Source organism: Anomaloglossus baeobatrachus, chromosome 3, assembly GCF_048569485.1.
Source record: "Anomaloglossus baeobatrachus isolate aAnoBae1 chromosome 3, aAnoBae1.hap1, whole genome shotgun sequence".
Classification (NCBI taxonomy): domain Eukaryota; kingdom Metazoa; phylum Chordata; class Amphibia; order Anura; family Aromobatidae; genus Anomaloglossus; species Anomaloglossus baeobatrachus.
Window position 1 is genome coordinate 567,715,490 of NC_134355.1, and position 26,720 is coordinate 567,742,209.

The window sequence follows — 26,720 nt, forward strand, 5'->3', positions numbered from 1 at the left end:
GACTACCAATAGGGGACCCCCAGACACTCCAAGACACTCCGTAGACCCACCAACCAGAGACAGGTGCAGGGGAAAGAAGCCACCAGGTTACCACACCGGCACTGGAACTAAGGGGACCAGTGGTGAGGACAAGCCTTCTTCGGGTTGCAAGGCATAACAACGCTGTGAGTATACTGCAGTCCCTTGTGTACCTACCTTCTTTCCGCCCCTAACTCCATCACCTACTCCCTCCTAGGCCTGGCCCTACTTGCGGAGGGCCCAACATCCAAGCTGCCATTAATATCAACCCCAGCGGTGAGAGACTGTGCAGCGGCGGCTCCATCTACATAACCGCAACCCGCAAGTGGTGTCACAACCAAACCTTTATTATTATTATTTCCCTGTACATAACCCCTTTCAAGCGACCCCCAGGGTCACGGAACCGGGCAACGACCACCCTGTGAACTGTCCAAGTAAATATACTGACCGGGACCGAGTACCCCAAAGCCCTGGGGTGATTCATAAATCTAAAATACGTGATTCACACAAAATTCACAATAAAACATTGCCTTTAACTGTTTCACAACCTTTAGTGTACCATATGTCTTGGTCAGAAAGAGTTCCCTACCTATGACATATGGGTACGTCATGGCAATCATGAAAGGCACAGTAACTTTGCCAGCATGATTGTCACCATGCGCTTGGTTTAATGGATAGCCAAGCTCCAGTTTTCACAGTAGGGGACGATGCCCACACTGCCCCTATCTGTTTAACCCTCTAAATGCAACAGTCAGTAGTTATCCCTGTGATGTGATCACTGTCTAGACAGGAGGAGCACTGAGTCCTGTCAGCCATGTTTACGTGTAATTGACAAGCGACCTGTTGAGGTCACTAGTCCGTACACAAGTTGAGGGGGGAAGGGGTTGTAACATTATATCCCCCCAGCCTGTACCATAATGTAATCAGGCTCCAGAAGTAGCTATTATCCTTGATCTGGTGGGGGATTGCACGTATATTGTTCTCCTCTGCAGGGGGGCTTGTTCCTGGAGACTGTGTTCTAGAAACTTCTTTATAACTAGGAGCTACAAGTAGCAAATGTTAAAGGGGTGGGTGTGAGCACTTATGCCCATGCAGGAGGTGGATCTAAGGAGAGGTAGGAGATTCAGCCACATGTTTTGAGTTAGTTGATGCTTTGCTGGCTGAAGGACGAGGATCTGTGCTGAGAGCAGATCCTGGTACCCAGGTATGGAGTATGGGACATTGAAGATCAGCTGCTACGTGGGATTGTGTTGTTGCAGTCACACTACCGGATTTAAGGAACTCATCTAAGGACTGTTGATGCATTTTCCTTAGCGTCGGATTTCTTGGTGGCGCCCCCGGATCTGTTTTCTTTGTGTGGACTCATTGTGGACTCTAAAGAACCATTTGGATATTGGATGTTTTATGCTCCGTGCCTCAATAAAATTTGTTGGATTGTTCATCGGCCTGGTGTTCCTGCCTGCTCTGTCACATACCCCATCACAATCACAAAGTCACGTTTGTTATGACGGCAACCTGAAATCAAAAATGACTACTGAGTTTACTGGCTTTGGTAGCTTTTTAGAGCATGCTAGCCGCATGGTCTTAGAGGCGTTCAGTCAGTGTCACACTCATAAATGAAACACATTACGATGCATGTGCATGGCAATGCATTATACCAAAAATCAGACTTACAAAAATTAATGCACTGTACGGGGATTAAGTAAAAAATTTAAAATAAAAAAGTTTGAACAAATTGTAAAAATATTTTAAAAAATCCCAAACAAAATAGCAAACAAATGAAAACAACATCATGCAATATACAGGTTTGTACATACATATATATATATATATATATATATATATATATATATATATATATATATAAAATAATCTTTATTTCTATAGCGCCAACATATTCCGCAGCGCTTTACAATTCAGGAGGATCATATACAAACAAGTAACAGTTATAGAAATACAATATTTAGAGGAAAAAAAAAAAGAAAAAACACAACCCTGCTCGTGAGAGCTTACAATCTACAATGAGATGGGGGGAGAGGCAAGGTTCAAGTGTTTATTTACAATGACAATCCAGCCATCTCACGGAAATGGGGGATAGATAATGGTTTCCTGGACCAGTGGGCCACAGCCTTGAGATGCCTTTGGTTGCCATGGAGTTTGATGTGGAGTTATGTTGTGAGAAGTTGTAGAGGGACTATGTGAATCGAATCTGATTAGGGAGTGTAATAGGCCACCCTGAAAAGATGCGTCTTTAGGGTGCGTCTGAAGCTGAGTCTCTGAGGCGAGAGTAGACCAGGCGCTCCAAGAGTCTGGAGATGAAGGGGAGATTGGAGACTGGTCTGTAGTTGCTTGTGCAGGACGGATCGAGAGAAGGTTTTTTTTAATAATGGAGTAATGATAGAGTGTTTGAGGGAGCAGGGGAAGATACCCGAAGAGAGAGAGAGATTGAAGATTTTAGTTAGGTGAGTGGTGACAACTGGAGAGAGGGACTGGAGTAGAGGTGTGGGGAAGGGATCAGTAGGGCAAGTGGAAGGACGAGAGGAGGATAGGAGCCTGGAGACTTCCTCCTCTGTGACTGGGTCAAATGTGGAAAGTGAGCTGGATGGGATATGGGGATGGATGGGATTCACAGCGCTTGGTGGCTGGGAGCTGATCTCTTGGCGGATGTTTTCTATTTTCTCTGTAAAATACGAGGCCAGGTCATCAGCATGAAGGGCTGTGACAGGGGTCTGTACTTTGGGACTGAGGAGGGAGTGAAAGGTGTCAAAGAGCTTTTTTGGATTGTTGGCAAGTGAGGAAATAAGGGTGGTGAAGTAGGTCTGTTTGGCGAGGTGAAGGGAATAGTTGTAGGTCCTTAACATTAACTTGTAGTGGATGAAGTTTTCTGGTGTGCGTTTTTTCCTCCATAGGCGTTCGGCACTCCTGGAGCATCGCTGAAGAAATAGAGTTTGGGATGTGAGCCAAGGCTGTTTTACTCTGTGTTTGGTCTTTCTGAAGGTGAGGGGCGCTACTTGGTCTAGTGTAGTCCTGAGTGTGTCATTGTAGTGCTTTACAGCCATATCAGGACAGGAAACTGAGGAGATAGGGGACAGTGATGCGTGTAAAGAGTCTGAAAGTGTCTGAGAATCGATGGCCTGTAGGTTTCTGAATGTGTGATTGGTGGGAGTGTGCTGGGATGGGCAAGGGTTTGTGAGTTTGAAGGAGAGGATGTTGTGGTCAGAGAGGGGAAGAGGTGAGTTGTCAAAGTCAGAGATTGAGCAGAGGCGGATAAAGACCAGGTCAATTATTATTATTAATGTCATTATAACACACATGGCCGCGCAGAGTGAATTGCGCGCGGCCGTGTCTCTTGTACTAAGATGTGGCCGGCCACACTGACAGGCGCAGGCAGTGCTGACATAGTACAGGAGACCCGGCCGCTGGCATGCACAGTGCACGGCCACATGCGTTATAATGACGTCATGCAGTGCGCGCTGCCTCCATCCAGTGTTGTGGCTGCATCCCAGTGATTAGAAGCTGACTGGGTAGTGGGCGTGACCGGCTTTGTTAGTGGGCGTGGCCATGTTTCCTCCCGTCCACTATAATCATGTAGGCTTCGCCCCCCCTCTCCCTCTGCGCCCCCCTGCACCCTCCATCTGGAGGTCTTACCTCGGTCCCCGCTTCTATTATAAAGAACTCCAGGACACCTGGAGTTTCTTTCTGTCATCAGCTGCGTTGCTGAGGTCCCGCCCCTTCTGATCACATGGGCGTGACATCACCACAGGTCCTTTAGCTTAGAGGGATTTACCATGGCATGAAACAAGTCTGTGGCTGCACGAGAGAGAAGTGTCCCTAAATCATCAAAAGTAAAAAGCACCTCCAGTATGTGTCTGAGTGTATAGGATTGTGTCTGTCTTTTGTGTATGATTATTTGTATGTGAATGTTTTCAAATATGTATACACTTCTATGTGACTATATCTGTGTATGTTATATACGGATAAGGCTGCACATCAAACTTAGATAATAGTATAATGCCTCAAGCATATGGACAAATATTGGAATATACAATGAAAAATGCTACTTGCTAATTTGAACATGTGAATAATGAATTGCATACCTGCCATGAATATTAGGAAAAAGGAGATATTTAGCAATCGCATTGATCAATGTAACTGAGCCCCAAGGCCTCGTCAAGGCATATCTCTATATTGGGGTCCCTAGCTCTGTGACCCTAACTGTGTGTCATCTCATTGCAATTAAAAACTGCTATGGGTGGAGAGGGGTAACTAAGGACTTTCTTATATAGGAGATGGAAAAAACATGGCCGAAAGGGGCGGAGCTGTGTTCACATTCAGAAAAAAAACTACATATAACTGAATAGGATAACTGAAGTGAGCACTAATATATATATTATGAGTGCAAGCCAAAAATTACATACTATATACGGATAAGGCTGCACATCAAACTTAGATAATAGTATAATGCCTCAAGCATATGGACAAATATTGGAATATACAATGAAAAATGCTACTTGCTAATTTGAACATGTGAATAATGAATTGCATACCTGCCATGAATATTAGGAAAAAGGAGATATTTAGCAATCGCATTGATCAATGTAACTGAGCCCCAAGGCCTCGTCAAGGCATATCTCTATATTGGGGTCCCTAGCTCTGTGACCCTAACTGTGTGTCATCTCATTGCAATTAAAAACTGCTATGGGTGGAGAGGGGTAACTAAGGACTTTCTTATATAGGAGATGGAAAAAATATGGCCGAAAGGGGCGGAGCTGTGTTCACATTCAGAAAAAAAACTACATATAACTGAATAGGATAACTGAAGTGAGCACTAATATATATATTATGAGTGCAAGCCAAAAATTACATACTATATACGGATAAGGCTGCACATCAAACTTAGATAATAGTATAATGCCTCAAGCATATGGACAAATATTGGAATATACAATGAAAAATGCTACTTGCTAATTTGAACATGTGAATAATGAATTGCATACCTGCCATGAATATTAGGAAAAAGGAGATATTTAGCAATCGCATTGATCAATGTAACTGAGCCCCAAGGCCTCGTCAAGGCATATCTCTATATTGGGGTCCCTAGCTCTGTGACCCTAACTGTGTGTCATCTCATTGCAATTAAAAACTGCTATGGGTGGAGAGGGGTAACTAAGGACTTTCTTATATAGGAGATGGAAAAAACATGGCCAAAAGGGGCGGAGCTGTGTTCACATTCAGAAAAAAAACTACATATAACTGAATAGGATAACTGAAGTGAGCACTAATATATATATTATGAGTGCAAGCCAAAAATTACATACTATGAACGGGACCCCAATATAGAGATATGCCTTGACGAGGCCTTGGGGCTCAGTTACATTGATCAATGCGATTGCTAAATATCTCCTTTTTCCTAATATTCATGGCAGGTATGCAATTCATTATTCACATGTTCAAATTAGCAAGTAGCATTTTTCATTGTATATTCCAATATTTGTCCATATGCTTGAGGCATTATACTATTATCTAAGTTTGATGTGCAGCCTTATCCGTATATAGTATGTAATTTTTGGCTTGCACTCATAATATATATATTAGTGCTCACTTCAGTTATCCTATTCAGTTATATGTAGTTTTTTTTCTGAATGTGAACACAGCTCCGCCCCTTTCGGCCATGTTTTTTCCATCTCCTATATAAGAAAGTCCTTAGTTACCCCTCTCCACCCATAGCAGTTTTTAATTGCAATGAGATGACACACAGTTAGGGTCACAGAGCTAGGGACCCCAATATAGAGATATGCCTTGACGAGGCCTTGGGGCTCAGTTACATTGATCAATGCGATTGCTAAATATCTCCTTTTTCCTAATATTCATGGCAGGTATGCAATTCATTATTCACATGTTCAAATTAGCAAGTAGCATTTTTCATTGTATATTCCAATATTTGTCCATATGCTTGAGGCATTATACTATTATCTAAGTTTGATGTGCAGCCTTATCCGTATATAGTATGTAATTTTTGGCTTGCACTCATAATATATATATTAGTGCTCACTTCAGTTATCCTATTCAGTTATATCTGTGTATGTGTCTGTATATATGTGTGTGTATATGGCTGTATGCAGGTGTCTGTATATATGTGTGTGTATACGGCTGTACGCAGGTGTCTGTATATATGTGTGTGTATATGGCTGTATGCAGGTGTGTGTGTATGTGTGTACGGCTGTACGCAGGTGTCTGTATGTGTATATGGCTGTATGCAGGTGTGTGTATGTGTGTATGGCTGTACGCAGGTGTCTGTATGTGTATATGGCTGTATGCAGGTGTCTGTATGTTTATACAGCTGTACGCAGGTGTGTGAATGTGTGTACAGCTGTACGCACATGTCTGTATGTGTATACGGCTGTACGCAGGTGTGTGTATGTGTATACGGCTGTACGCGGGTGTCTGTAAGGAGCTGTAGGCCCATCATACTGTGTATAGGGGAGGTGTAGAGGTATATTATGTATAGGGAAGGGGTAGAGGCATCTTACTGTGTATAGGGGAGCCATGGGAACATCGTACTGTGTATAGGGGAGGTATAAGGGCTTCATACTGTGTATAGGGGAGCTGTACATGGGAGGGACATTATTAAATGTTAAGTGGACACTTAGGAACCATTATTGTTATAGGGGAAGTCAGGGTATTGTGACCGTGAAAGGCACACTGGGGGCTCTATTACTTTCTAGGAACAATATGTGGGCACCTTTCTAGGGCACTTACACAGGTCATTAATATTTTCTAGGGGGAAATGTTACCATTTAGAGGGCACAAATGAGGCATTTTACCATGTAAAGAGCACAGTGGTGGCATTAATATGTGGGGGGCACAGTGGTGGAATTAATATGTGGGGGGAACAGTGGTGGCATTACTATGTGGAGGCACAGTGGTGGCATTATTATGTGGAGGCACGGTGGTGGCATTATTATTTGGGGGCACAGTGGTGGCATTATTATTTGGGGGCACGGTGGTGGCATTATTATGTGGGGGGCACAGTGGTGGCATTACTATGGGGGGGCACAGTGGTGGCATTACTATGGGGAGGCACAGTGGTGGCATTATTATGTGGGGGCACAGTGGTGGCATTATGTGGAGGCACAGTGGTGGCATTATGTGGGGGGCACAGTGGTGGCATTATTATGTGGAGGCACAGTGGTGGCATTATTATGTGAAGGCACAGTGGTGGCATTATTATGTGGGGGACACAGTGGTGGCATTATTATGTGGAGGCACAGTGGTGGCATTATGTGGAGGCACAGTGGTGGCATTATTATGTGGAGGCACAGTGGTGGCATTATTATGTGGAGGCACAGTGGTGGCATTATTATGTGGGGGCACAGTGGTGGCATTATTATGTGGGGGACACAGTGGTGGCATTATGTGGAGGCACAGTGGTGGCATTATTAAGTGGGAGGCACAGTGGTGACATTATGTGAGGGCACAGTGGTGGCATTACTATGTGGGGGGCACAGTGGTGGCATTAATATGTTCGAAGCACAGTGGTGGCATTATTATGTGGAGGCACAGTGGTGGCATTATTATGTGGGGGGCACAGTGGTGGCATTACTATGGGGGGGCACAGTGGTGGCATTATTATGTGGGGGCACAGTGGTGGCATTACTATGGGGAGGCACAGTGGTGGCATTATTATGTGAAGGCACAGTGGTGGCATTATTATGTGCGAGGCACAGTGGTGACATTATTATGTGGGGGCACAGTGGTGGCATTATTATGTGGGGGCACAGTGGTGGCATTATTATGTGGAGGCACAGTGGTGGCATTATTATGTGAGGGCACAGTGGTGGCATTACTATGTGGGGGGCACAGGGGTGGCATTAATATGTGGGGGGTACAGTGGTGGCATTAATATGTGGGGGCACAGTGGTGGCATTAATATGTGGGGGGCACAGTGGTGGCATTATTATGTGTGGCAGTAAGAGGAGCATGGTTTTTGTGCACACAGCAGGTGCAGTAATAGGGACACACACGGCAGCAGTGGCTCAGTATTGGGGTGACGGCAGGATGAGGAGTTTGTGCAGGTTGGGATTAGATGGGGTTCGGTGCCGGAAGTGTGAGGAGTCAAATATGTCTTTGTTGTAATTTCTGTAGATGAGTTGTGGCTGGAAGAAGTTGTCATATCGGTCTGGGCCAGATGGAAAAGACGGAAAAGGTGAACAACTCCATCCGAAAGAACGTCAGCTGTAAGTCACCATCTATAACTGCACTGTGATCTCTTGTATGTGCTGCAGCACCGATATTTACCACTATATAGTCACCATATAGCGATAACATCAGTGTCATCTGCCAAGGTCCACTATACCCACGATTAGTCTGCGCCACCGTAGTTATCATGGTTACCTGGTAAGGGGCCCACTCAGATGTTTTGCCCCCCCCTGAGCTGAAACCCTAGTTTCGCCACTGCCACAAGAGAAGGGACATTGGGGATGCAATAACAATGGTGGGCCCTAGCTTTAGGGAGAGGGGTAGATGGGACACCTCCTATCCTCACATGCAACTGTCCCTACTCTCCTTGCCAGGCCTACTCATTCTCCGCAACTGTCCCTGAGCAGGAGATCATGAGAAAAACCCTGTAGTTGCCCTGGCTAGTGCATTTGCAGTTGGGAGATGCTAGCTCCTCTGCTGCACTAATGTGACGCCCTGGCAAAACCAGGTAGTCATAAATAGGCCCCCGCATTACACCGTTCCCTCACTAGGAAACATACAGCCAACCAGAAACCCTAGTCACCCCCCCTTAGGGAAAGATAGACACACCAGTGGGTGTGACCAGGCGGTTAGGACACGCCCACCCAGGGGTCCAGACAGCCCAGGGTGGGAAAAACAGTCAGTTGAGTGTTTAAGTTCCTTTTGGAGAGGAGTGTGGGCTGGAGCTAAGTGTAGATCCAGCAGGAGAGTTCAAGTTGAACAGTACCAGGGAAGGAGCCCTGGTGCCACTGGCTAGGAGGCAGACAGTGGTCTCCATCAGCAGGAGACGGGAAGACGGCTCGGCAGAACCGAGGTGGACTGGGACAGGGTTGTAGCCCGCCGGTACCGACACGGGGAACCGATCCAGAAACCGTAGCACAATGGGGGGTACTCGGACCCTGAAGCCAGAAACTGGAACCAAGCGGACTTGTTAATTCACCGATTGAGGCCAGGACTAGAGATCCTGTCCCACCCAAAGTCCCTCATAGAACACAACAGCCCACCGATAGGGATAAGAGGTCACCACCAGGGCCCATAGATCCCATGGGCCAGCACCTGCGGGCACAGCTCCTTAGGCCACATCCAGCCGGCAGCGGACTCCTGAGTTTCACACTAGTAAGTCCACCTAACACAAGCAGTGCAGGTAAAGGATAGAGACCACCAGCCGGGTGGGGGATCTGAATGCAACCGGCCGCGGCACTGGCCACCATCACCTTGGTTTACCAGAGACTTGTGTGGTTTATTAACAGTGAGTACACCAACACTCCCTGCGGTCGCTATCCCCTGCACTAAGCCACTGGGTCCCAGGCCACCATCCCTGCCCACGGAGGGGTTAACAACTTGCTGCACAACATCTCCCCCGGGTGCCCCATAACAGCAGCGGTGGTGTCCCACCTCACCACACACAGTGGGTGGCGTCACACACTTACTACAGCCTAGCCCGTACATCTACATCCCCCCATTTATTCAGCATGTCCGCGAGACCCCCGGGTCCAGAGACCCTCGAGCCAACTCCCCTGAAGGCCTGGACCCGAGCAGTGCCGGCTGCTGGCACGGGGGCGGCACACTAATATAACACAAGAAATGGTAAGACAAAGGGGGGAAAACAGCAACAAAAAATTATAAGGTCCGGCTTCTGGTTCACTCCTTCAAAGCTCCTTCCACCAAGGGGGCCAGTATGCAAAAGGATTGTATCTTCAGCAAGGAATCCTGGGTAACACCTCTATTTAACCTGAAGGGTGTGACTACAAAGCAGCTGCAGCTGACACTCTCAGCTAGGAACTGCTGGAAAAGCTGCTAACAGCAAAACTGACATTAACCATTTCAGTACCAAAGAAACAAAACCCCATTTAAATGTAGAGAGCCAGTTGGAGATTAGAGGCTCCAGTCCTAAATCTGTCACTAGTCTCAAAAAACAGGGTGATGACCATGACAAAGACCCCTAGATAATACATTAATTTGAGCATCTGACAAAATCACAGAAAATAATATAAAATCACATAAAATAGTGCCAAATGTTACTTTCTGCTTCTGAAAGGGTATCATTTTTTGGGGTTTTTCTTGTTCCCTGTTACATATCCTGTTTTTTGACCCCCTCCAAGGGGGAAATCCTCACTTCCTCACCAATAGATACAGAGAATTCGTCAGTGTCACTTTTAATAAATATAAAGGAATCAGATTTATATTCAGGTGAATAAAAATCCGTGGACGTTCACATGAAGAGATCTCCATTAACTCTTCCATTCCCCTCTAGATAAGAATAGGTTTGATGGAGGAATTTCCGTTTTTTTCGGCAAGAATATTATACACAATTATCTTTAAAATCCTTAGTGTCTCTATTGAACTTCTGTTTTTATAGCCATAATGTTCATCTCTAATTTGTAGAAATTATCCTTCATTTTCCTCTGAAGTTTGTTGTATTTTATTGTATTGTTAAATTCTTCTGATCTGATCCTTCAGACATTTTAATAAATCCTCCTGATAAGAAAAAATTATATTTGTGAGTTCAATCAAACATTTGGATAAAATTCCATTCCATTCATTTTAGAGTTCCTCGGAGAAGTGCATTATAGGAGTATTCTTGACTCTAAGGGGTACTTTGCACGCTGCGACATCGCAAGCCAATGCTGCGATGCCGAGCGCGATAGTCCCCGCCCCCGCCCCAACTGCGATATCCTTGTGATAGCTGCCGGAGTGAACATTATCGCTACGGCAGCTTCACATGGACTCACCTGTCCTGCGACGTCGCTCTGGCCGGCGACCCGCCTCCTTATTAAGGGGGCGGGTCGTGTGGCGTCACTGCGACGTCACACGGCAGGCGGCCAATAGGAGCGGAGGGGCGGAGTGAGCGGGATGTCAACATCCCGCCCACCTCCTTTCTTCCGCATATCCTACGGGAGCCGAGGTGACGCCGGTAGGAGATGTTCCTCGCTATTGCGGCTTCACACACAGCGATGTGTGCTGCCGCAGGAGCGAGGAACAACATCGGACCGTCGCGTCAGTGTAATTATGGATTACGCCGACGCTGCACCGATGATACGATTACGACGCTTTTGTGCTCGTTAATCGTATCATCTAGGCTTTACACACTACGATGTCGCCTGTGATGCCAAAGTGCGTCACTTTCAATTTGACCCCACCGACATCGCACCTGCGATGTCGTAGTGTGCAAAGTGCCCCTTAAACTACAGGGTATCATTTGTTTTCCAATCCACATTTTCAAGCTAAAGTGATCCTGCCAGACTTTTGTACCTTATATTAGACATTTTTCCAGATTAATCATTACATTTTTTACAATCATTCGTGTCTTTTTTAAGTGAAGCTTCAATGTCCAAACAGTTTTTCACTGGAAAGGTTGATGGCAATAATGAGATTTATGATTTTGCTAAAACTGATAATGACAGATTTATTAATGATAACATCTATAAAAATGTTAATTTCAGAGAACAGATGGCTCTTTCAACATTATGTAGTCTACAGAGTGAATATGGGCAATATTACATGTATTTCTAAACATCGGTAATTTAAAACCAATGATCCTATATATTTTCCCATTCAAAAAAGAACTACTGCATGTGATCAATTTCAGATACTAATAGAGAAAGAACTGAGGGAATTCCACACACAAATACTAATTAGACAGTAGGTAATGTATCCCGAAAGGAAAAAGCTGCCATTAAGGAATTACAAAAGAACAGCAATATATTATATGACATAATAACTTTATTTATTGTCATTAAGATTTTGGATTTGGACCTACAGTATATGATGTATTTATGTATATTCTATGAGATGTAGTGATGTATATTTTATGAGATGTATTTATGTATATTATATAAGATGTTATTTAGTTTCACTATTTACCACAGATATATTTGATTAATTAATTAGATGTATGATATCAGGTACAGGGAGTGTTTAGTGATTTTAAACATCAGAACAGCATATGAGTAGATGTTACGATTAAAGGGTACTTTACACGCTGCGATATCGGTACTGATATCGCTAGCGAGCGTACCCGCTCCGTTGGTTGTGCGACACAGGCAAATCGCTGCCTGTGGCGCACAACATCGCTAACACACATCACACGGACTTACCTTCCCTGCGATGTCGCTCTGGCCGGCGATCCGCCTCCTTTCTAAGGGGGCGGTTTGTGCGGCGTCACAGCGACATCACATGGCAGCCGTCCAATAGAAGTGGAGGGGCGGAGATGAGCAGCTGGAACATGCCACCCACCTCCTTCCTTCCTCATTGCCGGTGGATGCAGGTAAGGAGATGTTCGTCGTTCCTGCAGTGTCACACATAGCGATGTGTGCTGCCGCAGAAACGACGAACAACATCGTACCTGCAGGAGCAACGATATTAAGGAAATGAACGACATGTCACCGAGCAACGATTTTTCACGTTTTTGTGCTCGTTGATCGTCGCTCATTGGTGTCACACGCTGCGATGACGCTAAAGGTGCCGGATGTGCATCACTAACGACATGACCCCGACGATATATCGGTAGCGATGTCGCAGCGTGTAAAGCACCCTTAAGGGGTACTTTACACGTTGCGACATCGCTACCGAAATATCGTCGGGGTCACGGTTGTTGTGACGCACATCCGGCGCCGGTAGCGACATCGCAATGTGTAAATCCTAGGAGCGATGATGAACGAGCGCAAAACAGTCAAAAATCGCTGATCTGTGTCACGTCATTCATTTTCATAATGTCACTCCAGCTGCAGGTACGATGTTGTTTGTCGCTCCTGCGGCGTCACACATCGCTGTATGTGAAGCCGCAGGAACGACAAACATCTCCTTACCTGCGTCCACCGTCAATGCGGAAGGAAGGAGGTGGGCGGGATGTTATGTCCCGATCATCTCTGCCCCTCTGCTTCTATTGGCTGACCGCTTAGTGACGTCGCGGTGACGTCGCGGTGACACCGAACGGATCTCCCCTTTGAAGGAGGGATTGTTCGGCGGTCACCGCGACGTTGCCGACAAAGTATGTGCGTGTGATGCTGCCGTAGCGATAATGTTTGCTACGGCAGCGATCACCACATATCCCATGTGCGACGGGGGCAGGTACTATCGCGCTCGACATAGCTAGCCGATGCTAGCGATGTCGCAACCTGTAAAGTACCCCTTAGACTTGTGAAGTCGAAATTCGTCAACATGTTCACTCAGATGCAATGATTTTTTTTTTGTGAAAATTTAATAAATTAGAAGAGGAGTTTATTAGACTTACCATCGTTTTCTTTGCTATGGACTGAATCTACAAATCTATTTCCGGTGGTTTATGATATACAGCGGTGAGTGTGCAAATTCCCTTTCAATTCATTTTTTATGCAAACATGACATCGATCATGATTTTCTGAATATCCAGACCCACAAAAATGCCTTATTTCAGTTGTGCTTCAAACAATTCCTGAAGCTTGGTACTTAAGGCTATGTGTCCACGCTGCGGAAAATGCGCGGATTTTGCCTCGGATTTCTCGCGGAAAAGCCGCGGATTTCCCGAAAATCTGCAGCTCAGGCACTTCCCAGCCATTTCTATGGCGTTTTGGAAATGCTGTGCCCATGCTGCGGATTTTTCCGCAGCGGATTTCGTGCGGATTTTGATCCGGAAAAATCTGCAACATGTCAATTATTGTTGCGGATTTTCATCCGGATTTTGGCTTTAAAATTGGGGGAAAAAAAAAAATCCGGTGCAGATTTTGCGGGAAAGCCACGGATTTTGATGCAGAAAAATCCGCAGCTACATTCTCCCATGGAGACATAGCCTAAAAGTCTCTCCTTCTTTCAGTAAAGCTTTCACAAACTGCTTTATAAGTCCAAGCCTAATATGGAGTCCTGGCTGGAGAACTTTATTCAGATCAACTAAACTTTCCGCAACCACCGTATTTTTTTGGATTATAAGACGTACTTTTCCTCCACAAAATTTGGGGGAAAATGAGGGTTGTGTCTTATAAGTCAAATGTAGCCTATCGGGGAGGGGGCTGGAGAGGGGTCACAGGAGGCACGGGAGATGCTGCGGGCTGTGCTGTGCTGCAGGCGTTGTGGGCTCTGCTGCACTACGCTGTGGGCTCTTCTGTGCTGCGCAGTTGGCTCTGCTGCACTGTGTATGATGAGGCAGGGGCTGTCATCTTGAATGTCGACTGTGTATGCTTCAAAAAATGGCGTCCAGAGTCAGCGCATGCGCAGATGGAGCTCTTGGCTCAACATCTCATCTACGCACGCGCCGCCTCTGGACCATTGATCTCACAGCAGCCGACTTAAGGAAAATAGTGCCCGGAGGTGGCACATGCAGAAATGAGATCACGGCTTGTCATTGAATCTATAGTTCAATCTCCTCACTCGCTGACTCAGGGTGCTATTTCTTTGAAGCCTGTACCGCTGACATTTTCTGGATGCTCCTCCTGCATCACAGTGCCGTAGTCCCCAGCGAGCACCTAGGACACCGACGGCAGCCTCTCCCTACTCCAGCCTCTGCCTCAACCGACCCCGCTCCACCATTGCTGCTGCCCCCGCTCTGGTAAGACACTACCGGATTGTAAGACAGACTCCTTATTTTTTTTCCTTTTTTTTGTCTCTAAATATGGAGTGCATCTTATAATCCAGTGCATCTTATAAAATGAAAAATACGGTATGTTCTAGAGTCCAGGTTGCAAAGATGTTCTTGTTCGACAACTTTTTTTCAATCCAGTTACAACTACTATTCCTGTGTACCGCCCATGTGTCAGTTGCCGAGCCGCTTGGATCCAGAGCCGCGGTGGCTCGAGGGGTCTCTGGACCCGGGGGTTCACGCTGACACTTGAATTAAAAGAAGAGGGGGAGTATGTACAGGGGATTAGGAAGTTCAAGACGCCACCCATGGTGTGTGGTAATGTAGGAGACCACCGCTGCTGTTGGGGGAGCCCGGTGGCGATGGTGTAGCAGCAGGATGTTTAACCCCTCCATGGATAGGGGGTTTGTGCCCCGGGGCCCGCTGGCTGTAAGTGTTTGGGATGCCGCTGGGTAGAGGAAAAGGGGCTTTTCAGCGTACTCACTCAGTCCAGGAATAATAACACCGACAGCTTGTAAACCAGAATTCTGAGCACCACTGCAGCCTGGAAGGAGCACGCTGAGATCCGTGCCCTTGGTGTTGCTGTTAGCCTGTGGCCTTTCCCGTGGCACCTTAACACTAGTTGGACCCTCAAGCTTGAAACTTTTCGGTCCCACTCACCCGTATGGCTAACGGAGTGAGCTTGTTCTCAGGTTTCATGCGTAGGATTTCTTTGGACTGTATTTGGGAAAGTCCTATCCCATCGGTGCGCTAGTACTCCGATTTTGGAGCGGGTTGGGGATGAATCTTGAAGTCTTCCCTGCCTAGAGTCCACTTACCCCGTCGTGCCCGGGCCCCTGACCGGTGATGGCTCAAGGCCGCGGCTGCCTTCCTCCGCAGTCCGTGCCCCTTGACGCGATCCCCGGCTACCGACGTTCCAGTTCCTACCAGACCCAGACCAACATCTGCCACCTAGTAAACTCCAGGAGCCCTGCTCCGGACCAGTGACCTCTCTCTCCCAGAGAATCACTTTCCACCTCCTCCTCCTTTCACTCCTGTCTCACCTCTTTTTCACTTTCCCCTACCAACCCCCATATGGGTGGCCTTTTTCCCTTCAGGCCCCCAATGGTGTGTCTGGTGGGTTCGGTGTAAAGTGTTCCTAGGATTTTGACTGGCTAAGCTGTTAGCAACACCAAAAGACCAGGATCCGTAACCAAGGAGGAGTGGATACTGTGCAGCAGGGCAGATTGCACAATACCCTGTGATAACCTGATAGGCCAGGGCATCACATTCCCCCTTGGTTAAACGTAGCTCATCCCCGAGCTACAGGACACCAGAGGTTTATTTTTGTTTTTAACTTTAAAAGGAAAAAGGAACATTTTAACATTATGCATTTTTTTTAACGGGTTCCATCCCTCACAGGGGAGACACTTTACTTAAAGGTTACTAAAATTATTAAGAGTTCGTCGCCCAACCGTGGGACACTACCGGTTTCTATGGTAACGGAGGCTCAACCTACTCCGTTGCAGCCCCTTCCTGCGACAGTCCAGTCCCAACGTCCCGGACCCCAACAACCTGCCACCCAAACAACCTGTTCCCACTGGAAACCTATGGTGGGTCCGTGACCGGGTTAAGGTCCCGGGTGTTGTCTTTTAGACGACTCTGGTTGGCACAGGATGTGCAACTATTATACAAAACACAAGTTTGTGTTCGTCACGCCAGTCCTGTGACCGTAGTCCATATTCACTTATGTATAGAAACTTAAACGAAGTCTATGTACCAGTTGTACACTTTTCTACAATTTACTTGAAAATCTGGTAACTTTCACTCTTTTCATTAAAACTGGTTCATTAAGCACTTATTTAATAACATTTTCTATATGGAAAATTACAAACTATGAAAAATAACAAACGAAAGCACCGATACCTAACAATTCTATGGCATCATAACTACTGGTACTGTAACACTTTTTTTTAGTAATAGACGGGTCCCGCAGCCACGCTTCCTTGCGACTACGTGCTACAGATGCCGACACATACCCTTCCTCATACATCACATGCTTAGTTACCTCCAGGGCATACCAGCCCCGCTTTCCGCAATGCCGGGTATAGGTAACCATCTCCTGCGGCTGAAGATTACACTCTGGGTGGCCCCAAGGAAGGTGCTGCGTTACATCTCGTCGGGACACATACACCCCTGCTGTGGGGCCCGCTTCGCGGATAAACTCCCATCCTTGCTCAGTGTCAAATTGCTCCACAAGGCTACGGCATCGTGGCTCTCTTACTCGGAAAGCAGCGCTCCTTATCTGCTCCTTCTCTTCTTGAACACGGGCGGCAAGCTCCCGTCATCGCCGGTCTCAAGTTGCAATCTCCGTCTGCAATTGGTACTGTTATCGTTCCCAGTAGGGGGCATCGGCGTCCGGCCTCCGCTCCCTTTCTGGCTCTGGCTTTACTTTGACTCTGGTGGCGCCAACAGCCGTCGGGATGCCGCGCGGTTGCGGACAGGGTGGACATCTTGGTTTTGCTCCCGCTGGTGCAAACTGATGAACCGACTGCTCTGCAGCTGGGGTTCCAAGGCCCGGGTGCCCCGCCTCTGAGGACGGGCCCGGTGATGCAGCCGGGGCTGGTCTGGTCGGTGTCTGGATGACCGCTGCCGTGACCGGGATGAGGGTTGTGGTCTGGATCTCTGCAGCTAGAGTTTCCTGTAGATACACTGAAGGTTCTGCTGCCGGGTTGGTGTGGGCAGCTCGGCTTCCGCCGAGGACGGCGTAGTTGATGGTGGAGCGCTCACCGCGAGCGGCGACGGTCCGGATCCCTCGGCCGCTGTGGCTGGATTTGGGCAATCAATAGGGACTGGGTAATCGCTTACCCTCTCTTCACGTGGGATTTCAATCTCACGGGCTCGCATCGCCACCGCCAGGCTCCTCATCTCTTTCTTCCAGTGATTCAGAATGAACAGGAACTGCGTCCGCATTCTCCTGCACAGCTGCTCTGTTTCCTCCTCTATCCATGGCGCGGTCCCAGGAACAGCACGTTCTGGGGACCAGTCTCGCTCCACTATCTTGCCACTGCGTCTTCCAGGAACATTGTCGCAGAGTCCTGGCGTCCCTGCTCCATTTCCGCTAGTAACACATTCTGGCCCGCCCCCTCGGTCTTTTCGCAGCACTCTTTCGCTGACCGTGGCCCTCTAGGAACCTCCGGTTCCGGCCTCACAAGGAAGACAAAGGGCGGGGCTTAGGCTTTGCGCACTTTTCCGATGAAGACAGCTTTTTGGCGCGAAAAGATGGCGGACAATGGCGGAATTGGCGGGAATAGGACTCTGGACCTGCAGTCTTCGGCTTTCAAGGCGCACGTCACCCAGGTAAGTGGGTCCTGCTCGTATCCTGTTTGTGATGCCAGGTTTTTTGAGGTGTACCGCCCCTGTGTCAGCTGCCGAGCCGCTCGGATCCAGGTGGCTCAAGGGGTCTCCGGACCCGGGGGTTCACGCAGACACTCGAATTAAAAGAAGAGGGGGATTATGTACAGGGGATTAGTAAGTTCGTGACACCACCCACGGTGTGTGGTAATGTAGGAGACCACCGCTGCTGTTGGGGGAGCCCGGTGGCGATGGTGTAGCAGCAGGATGTTTAACCCCTCCGTGGGTAGGGGGTTTGTGCCCCGGGGCCCGTTGGGTGTTGGTGTTTCGGGTGCCACTGGGTAGTGGAAAAGGGGTACTTTAGCGTACTCACTTAGTCCAAGAATAATAACACCGACAGCTTGTAAACCAGAATTCTGAGCACCACTGCAGCCTGGAAGGAGCACGCTGAGATCCGTGCCCTTGATGTTGCTGTTAGCCTGTGGCCTTTCCCGTGGCACCTTCTCACTAGTTGGACCCTCAAGCTTGAAACCTTTCGGGTCCCACTCACCCATATGGCTAACGGAGTGAGCTTTCTCTCAGGTTTCACGCGTAGGATTTCTTTGGACGGTATTTGGGAAAGTCCTATCCAATCGGTGCGCTAGTACCCAGATTTTGGAGCGAGTTGGGAATGAATCTTGAAGTCTTCACCCCCGTCGAGTAAATTACCAGGACTCGTGAAGCTACTTCCCGGCCTAGGGTCCACGTACCCCGTCGTGCCCTGGCCCCTGCCCGGTGATGGCTCAAGGCCGCCAGCTGCCCTCCTCGGCAGTCCGTGCCCCTTGACGCGATACCTTGCGACCGGGGTTCCAGCTCCTACCAGGCCCAGACCACCTAGTAAACTCCAGGAGCCCTGCTCCGGACCGGTGACCTCTCTCTCCCAGAGAGTCACTTTCCACCTCCTCCTCCTTTCATTCATGTTTCACCTCTTTTACACTTTCTCACTTTCCCCTACCAACCCCCATATGGGCGGCCCTATTCCCTTCAGGCCCCCCAATGGTGTGTATGGTAGGTTCGGTGTAAAGTGTTCCTAGGATTTTGACTGGCTAAGCTGTTAGCAACACCAAAGGACCAAAATCCGTAACCGAGGAGTGGATACTGTGCAGAAGGGCAGATTGCACAATACCCTGTGACGACCTGATAGGTCAGGGCGTCACACCTGCTGTCCCATTCACACAAAAAGCATGCTACTTTGTGTATTCTCCTGGTTTCCCAAGGAGAAAAGAGAGAGAACTTTCAGATCACCACATATTGACCATCCTTGAGCCTTATAGTTAAGTTTCTTGAGAATAAAGTCTACATGGATACTGCTGTATGGCAGGAATACACAAGAAAAGTAAAAAATCCATTGCCTTTTCTTGCAGACTTATTTCGGTAAGAGTACCTTAGTCATTGCATATAAATCCTCTTAAATCTTTAGAAGTTATTATATTTCTTGTATGATATACAACATTGTCTGGACCGATAAGAAGTTAACATTCACCTTGTGATTAATTCTGTGCTTACTCAGATAGAGCTTCAAGGAGGTGGAGTCATTTATAATGGTGTATGAGATCATGACAAATAGTAATTCCAGCTGGAGATCTAGTTTTAATGGAGTTTTTCACTACTTTTTCACCCCCTTGTCATATATCATAGCTCTTCAAGACAATACATTATTACTTGGATGCAGAGCTTCTAGGAGTGCATCTCAGAACAGATCACATAGTACTGGATTGTTATGCAGATTCTTCTTCCTCCACTGTTATGTCTGATACTTCCTTTTCTAGGATATAAATCAGACCAAAAGAAAGCAAGTCCTCACTGCTCCACATGGTGGGTGTAGACATTTTGCAGAGCATCACAATTAGTCTGCATCACAAGCTGAGATTACAGTTTACTTCAGCAGTAAGAGCAGGGGCCAACACTTTTGCTTTTGAAATGCAGATCTCTAGCAAAGGGTTTAAGTAATCCAATCACTGAATTGGACAGCTTAAAGCATAAAATTTTGCATAGCAAACAGTGACAGAGCTGTACTTGCAATCTGGGCTGGTACCTACCCTGGGCTGCTCTGACACTTGGAATCTCCCTTTATCTTCATCTACAATGAACTCGCTGCCGCCCGACCACCGTGCGGAGCTGCCGCCCGACCACCGTGCGGAGCTGCCGCCCGACCACCGTGCGGAGCCGCCGCCTGACCTACACCCCACCTATTGTCTCCTCCCCATAATCCTATAGAATGTAAGCCCGCAAGGGTAGGGCCCTCTTCCCTCTGTACTAGTCTGTCTACTGTAACTTGTATACGTATTTTGTATGTAACCCCCTTCTCATGTACAGCACCATGGAATTAATGGTGCTCTATAAATAAATAATAATAATAATAATAATAATCTTCAGCAGCACAGGGTGGAGAATGGAGGGGACAAGCTAAGTGCTAGATCATCATTATGGAACTTGTAGTAACAGAACACAGTAAGCATAGGGAGAGGAAGTGATAGATGTAAACATCAGAGCTGCTGCTGGCAGACACCAAGTGATCTTTAGCCTCAGCCCGCTGATGACACCAGTGTGGTGAAACATGTTGGGGAGGTTACTGTTTGTTATGTTTTAATCAGCAAACACTGTGGTCACTTATGACAGGAATGATGTATAGGTTTGCCATAGACGTCTAATAAGTCTAAATAGCGAATCCCTTATGGCCAGGATGATCACCTATATTATTTGAAGATAGATCACAGTGCTCTGCGTTTTTATAAAGTTTGTCCTAAAGATCTTAAAGTAATTAAAAGTTATATATTCATAAATCACTCTTTAGTTTGGGGATTTAGTTGACAAACGGCAAATTGTAAATTGATTAATATGCTCACTGCACCCCTAGATGAATTCATTGAAGGCTGTAGTTTGTAAAATAGTGTAAAGTAAGGGAGGTTTCTGCTTTTCTGTCATGTCATGGTCCCTGTGACTTGGCACCCTCAAACCATTGTAGGAATATCTGAAATCCAACAAGGGGTTTCTTTCCTCACAAGCATTACATTTTTTTTTAACCACTTCCTAGCTGACTCAATTTGCTTCTAATTTATTCAATGTAAATTGTATCCTTCCCCCGTCCACCCAGAATACAGTTGAATTTTGAGAAATTTGCTTAGTTCTAATGGGTTGTCTCAAGACATGGTAATGTAGTACTAAACTCACATCTTAAGGCCCCTTTACACACTGAGACTTTCTAGCGATCCCAACAGCGATCCCGACCTGGCCGGGATCGCTACAAAGTCTCTGGTGAGTCGCTGGTGAGCTGTCAAATAGGCAGACCTTACCAACGACGCAGCAGCGTTTAGAGACTTTCTATCGATCCCGGACCTGCAGAACGACCTAGCTGGTCATTGGGGACGTGTTAAAGCAGCTATTTGAAAGGGAAGTCGCTAACAAAGTCGTTGTAACGGTGTCAAACACACCAATGCATGCTGCTCAGTGGGAAACAAAGGACCAAAAAATGGTCCTGAAAGATTTGTAGTGATCAGCGACCTCACAGCGGGGACCAGGTCGCTGATGCGTGTCACACACTGCAATGTCGCTGGGGAGGTCGCTATTACGTCACAAAACCGGTGACGTTACAGCGATGTCGTTAGTGATGTTGCAGTGTGTAAAGGGGCCTTTAAGATACCCATAAAAAGATTCTTAGAGATAACAGCTATAAATAGGTAAACTTTTACCAAAGATCTTGACTTCTACAGCTTTTGTTATTCTTTCATTGTCACTTATATCATAGCTCTATATCACATGGATCTATAGTCTCAATGTAGACAAGCCTATCAACTCCCTTATCTTAAGATTGACAGACAACATTCAAAAGCAAAGAAAATTGAATTGTAAATTTTCAACTACAAGGTGTCTTTTTGTCTTTACAGACTCCCATGATGCTGTTCTTAGATTTAATGCTGCGCCTACAAAAGGGTTTGAGACTGATGTGGGATCAAAAACTACATTCCGCCTAATAAACTCACAGGTAAATGTAAAGATATTGTCAAGAACAGAGCTCTCTACTACCCTACATACAACAGTATACTAAAGACACCATGACTCCACAAATTCTGTAGCAACCAGGACTATACTTACAAGTTCCACCATGTGCTTGATGGCTCTAAAAGCAAGCCAGGTTTTTTATGTAGTCCTTTGGCACTGATCAATTTACCCACATGCGTTCAAAACTCCATACATAATTGCAAAATGTCTTACCAACTCACATATTATTTGAATAGGATCTACAGTATTCTACAGAGGCTAGTAAGCAGTGTGATAGATTTACACTATATACATCTGGCCACTACCAGACCTGGAAACAGCGGATCATTGGCGGTGCTCAGTAATAACCTATTCAGAGATGACAAGCATGGCAAGCTATTCACAAGATAATACTTTAAAGTTGAGTTGTGGTAAAATAGAAGTGGGCTTTAAGGGGTATTACTTCTATAAGGGAGTGTGGTTAGGAGGTGAACATAACATTGTTCACCTCCTAATCCATGACTTGTTCATCTTGATGAACGTTAGATGGTTACTCTTTCAGGGGACAGTGGGATGCGCTTATTCATCAGGACACCACCAGCAGAACTGAAGACACCTTCTGAGAGAACGCTGGCTGCCAGGAATGACAAAACCTCCAATGCATGACTGGCGAGTTCAGGCCGCTCTTCCATTTGTGAAGACTAAAATGCAAAAGAGTTCAAACCCCTCTGATGGCAGCGATATTGAGCTCTACATACTCCTGCACCATCCTCTCCAGTCTTTCAATATGTATAGGGCTTGAACTCTTTTCTGCTGGAGCACGTGATGGTCTAAAAATGTGTGCCACAACTCACAGAAATTGCTTCTGACATTTAAACTGCTGCTGCTAATGTTCCTGAGATAACGACTCAACGTTCCCAGTGTTTTAAGTCAAAAACTACAATTCTCACTGTGTGCCTCACTGCTGTTTTGGGGAAAACCAATCTTAACCCCATTACGACAGCCTTACGGAGATAAACGGCGGCAGAATAAGGTACTTATTCTGATCTGCTGTTTATAAACGGCAGGCAGAAATAAGTGAATAGCTCTCCCCAGCGTCAGAAAATCTCAGGGGTAGCTGAGACCCTGGAAATCATGATTCAGGACGTTTTTCCGTTCCCCGCTCACGTGATCACCAGTATACACCGTATATTGATGATCACGTTACAGTAAATGACAGCGCCGGTAAAAAATGGTTTATCTCCCATCTGGCATGATCAAACATGTCAATTGGGAGATAAATCTCCTCCCCGATGCCCCCGGTGTCGCCAAAGTGCCCCCCGACCCCTCAACCCCCTCCTGGAAATCCAAGATGGCGGCGCGCACAGCAGTGCGCCAGCCGCATTCACCCTACTCCTCTGATTTCTGACGCATGTGCCATGACGCATGCGACAGAAAACCCCTCCACAGGCCCCGCCAGGTCACCCTCCCATACTCCCCCAGTGTCCCCTGGTGTCCCACCATACCTGTGCAGCGTTGATCCCCCGCGCCCCTCCTCCTTCGCAGTAGACGCTGCTGCATGCGCAGAGCGGCTGTCAGCTCAGCTTCCTGTGTTCAGTCACAGTGCGATGCTGAGCTTACAGCACGCACACTGCTGCTGTGGACCTGGGGAGAGTGGGTGCAGATTCATTGCACCACCACTCTGCACTCCTAGAAAATGGGGGACACGTTCCCTGAGCGTGCCCCCCATAGTCTAGAAGGTCCAGAGTCGTCGTGGGACCCCCTTATTGGATTACTGCGGACCAGATTTTTTTTTCCTTACAATAAATTGGTGAAAGAGGGAATGTGTTGGGGAGTGTTTTTTCAAATACATTTTTTTTTGTCATTATTTTTTTTGTTAGTTCTGACAGTTTGTGATGTCAGGTATCTGATAGACGCCATGACATCACAAACTGCAGGGCTTGATGCCAGGTGACATTACAGCTGGTATCAACCCCATTTATTACCCCGTTTGCCACCACACCAGGGCACGGGATGAGCTGGGGCGAAGCGCCAGGATTGGCGCATCTAATGGATGCGCCACTTCTGGGGCGGCTGCGGACTGCTATTTTTAGGCTGGGAAGGGCCAATAACTATGGACCTTCCCACCCTGAGAATACCAGACCACAGCTGTCCGCTTTACCTTGGCTGGTGATCCAATTTGGGGGGGACCCTACTTTTTTTTGTTTGTTTTTTTGTAATTATTATTTATAAAATAATTACAAAAAAGAGCCTGGTGTGACCTCCAAATTGTATCCCCAACCAAGGTAAAGCTGCCAGCTGTGGTTTGCAGGCTACAGCTGTCTGCTTTACCCTAGCTGGCTATCAAAAATGGGGAAACCCACCTTGTTTTTTTTTTTTATTTATTTTTTGGCTAAATACAAGACTAAGCACCCTTTAGTGCCACATGAAAGTCACTAAAGGGTGCCAGCTTAGAATATGTAGGGGGGGGTGGGACATTATATACTGCACTAGCTTTTTTGGCTGAGTGCCCGCGATTAAGGTTTCAAGCGTTTTGGACACTGTGTTTTTGCTGCATTGTACAGTATAATCGCAGTGGAAGGATTTTTAGAAATCTCCTGCCCGCTGTGCTTATTTTCTCCACAGCATAAACTGACATCTGGCGCTGCAGAATGTCAATTTATGCTGTGGAGAGGAGAGTTCTCCGTGGAGAGAATAGAGCTAAAGTCAGCAGTAGCCCGCACCTGGATCGAGGTCATAGGCAGCTGCGCTCATCCATGGACAATACTTATGTGATGCCTTGGCGCCGCCAGGTGGTCACAGAGAAACACTACACCTCACACAACACCATCCCACATCAGGTACCATCTGGCACAAAACCCTAGCCACCCCCTTCAGGGTAGGAAGGACACACCAGTGGGCGGGACCAGGCGGATTGGGAGCACTCACCTAGGGGTCTTGAGGATCCGAGGTAGGGAACCAGTCAGTTGAAGTGCTAGTTGAAGTTCAAGTTGGAGTTCAGATTGAAGTGCAAGTGGAAGTGAAATCTGCTCCTAGTGAAGGGTTGCCAGGGTAGTGGCCCTGGTCTACTGGCTAGATGGCAAGCAGTGGACTGTGTCCAAAGGCGACGGGAGTCCGGTTGCAGGAAATCCAAAGTGGACCAGGGCAGGGTTGGAGCCCACCGGTACCGACAGCGGAAATCCGGTCCGGAAAACGTGCACAGGCGGGGTACCTTGACCCTAGTTAGAAGATGGTTGCAAGCCCCTTCTCTAGTTAACCAGGCCGGGGACAAGTTTCCAGACATTGTTCTAGTTTGTTAGCCCAGATAGAGCGAAACGGCAGCCCACCGTGGGGGATAGGGTATCCGCAACAACCCACTGAGATCCCAAGGGTCAGTTTTCGCAGGCACATCTCCCAACCAAAACCAAACCGGGAGGGGACTTCCCCATTCCACACGAGGTTGTCCAAAATAGAACAAAAGTACAAAGTGCCGGAGGAAGGGACATTGGTACACCAGCCGGGTGTTGGACCCGTATACACCCTGAAGCGGCAGCCGGCCACTGCCACCTTAGTTTACCAGCCGACTTGTGTGCAATAATTTAATCGTGAGTACACCAACACCCTTCGGTCCGGCCCGGTGCACCACCACCAGCAGCCATCACCTCCCGTGTTATGGACACTGAGCGCCGGGGCATCCACCCCTACCCATGGAGGGATTAACATCCAGGTGCCACTCCATCTCCCCTGGGTGCTCCCCAACAGCAGCGGTGGTACTCCACCTTACCACACACCGTTGGTGGCGCCACGAATTATCCTCAAAAATCCCCTGTACATATTACATCCCCTTTTTATTTAAGTGTCCACATGACCCCCGGGTCCGGAGACCCCTCGAGCCACTGCGGATTGGATCCGAACAGCCCGGCTGCTGACGTGGGGGCGGCACACTCACATCTCCGCAGACTCAGTGTCGCCGGATAGTGGACCTGGGGGTTCAAAATGCTCACTATACCCCTGAATAAAATCCTTGAGGGGGTCTACTTTCCAAATTGAGGTCACTTGTGGAGGATTTCTGTGGCATAGGTACCTTTAGGGGCCCTGCAAATATGACATGGTGTCCGCAATCTATTTCAGCTTTTCCAAAATTCAAATATTGCTCCTTCCATTCCAAGCCCTCCCATTTATCCAAACAGAGGTTTCTGACTACCTGTGGGGTATCACCACGATCATAAGAAAGTGGGTAACAAACTGTAAGGTCAACTTTTTTGTGTTACCTCTTGAAAAGTGAGAAATTTGGTGCTACAACAATATTTTTGTGAAACAAATGAAAATTTTCAATATGGCGGCCTAATGTTATCAAATTCTGTAAAGTATCTGTGGATTCAAAATGCTCACTATAGCTCTAGGTAAAATCCTTAAAGAGTCTAATTTCCAAAATGGAGTCAATTGTGGGGGTTTCTGCTGTTTAGGTACCTTAGGGGCCCTGCTAATGGAACATGGTACACGCAATCTATTTCAGCCAAATTTGCTTTCCAAAATTCAAATATTGTTCCTTCTGTTCCGAGCCCTCCCATTTGTCCAAACAGAG

General features: G+C 47.1%; 1 protein-coding gene across 6 annotated transcripts in view; it reads left to right on the forward strand.

The window, feature by feature from the left end:
* LOC142295563 (beta-galactoside alpha-2,6-sialyltransferase 1-like) overlaps positions 1-26,720 on the forward strand; it is a 102,590-nt gene that overhangs the window by 36,333 nt on the left and 39,537 nt on the right. For all 6 annotated transcript variants that reach the window (XM_075338669.1, XM_075338671.1, XM_075338667.1 and 3 more), the window contains one exon: positions 22,063-22,160. In XM_075338669.1, coding sequence (XP_075194784.1) covers positions 22,063-22,160 — 98 coding nt within the window. The remainder of the gene's footprint in view (positions 1-22,062; positions 22,161-26,720) is intronic.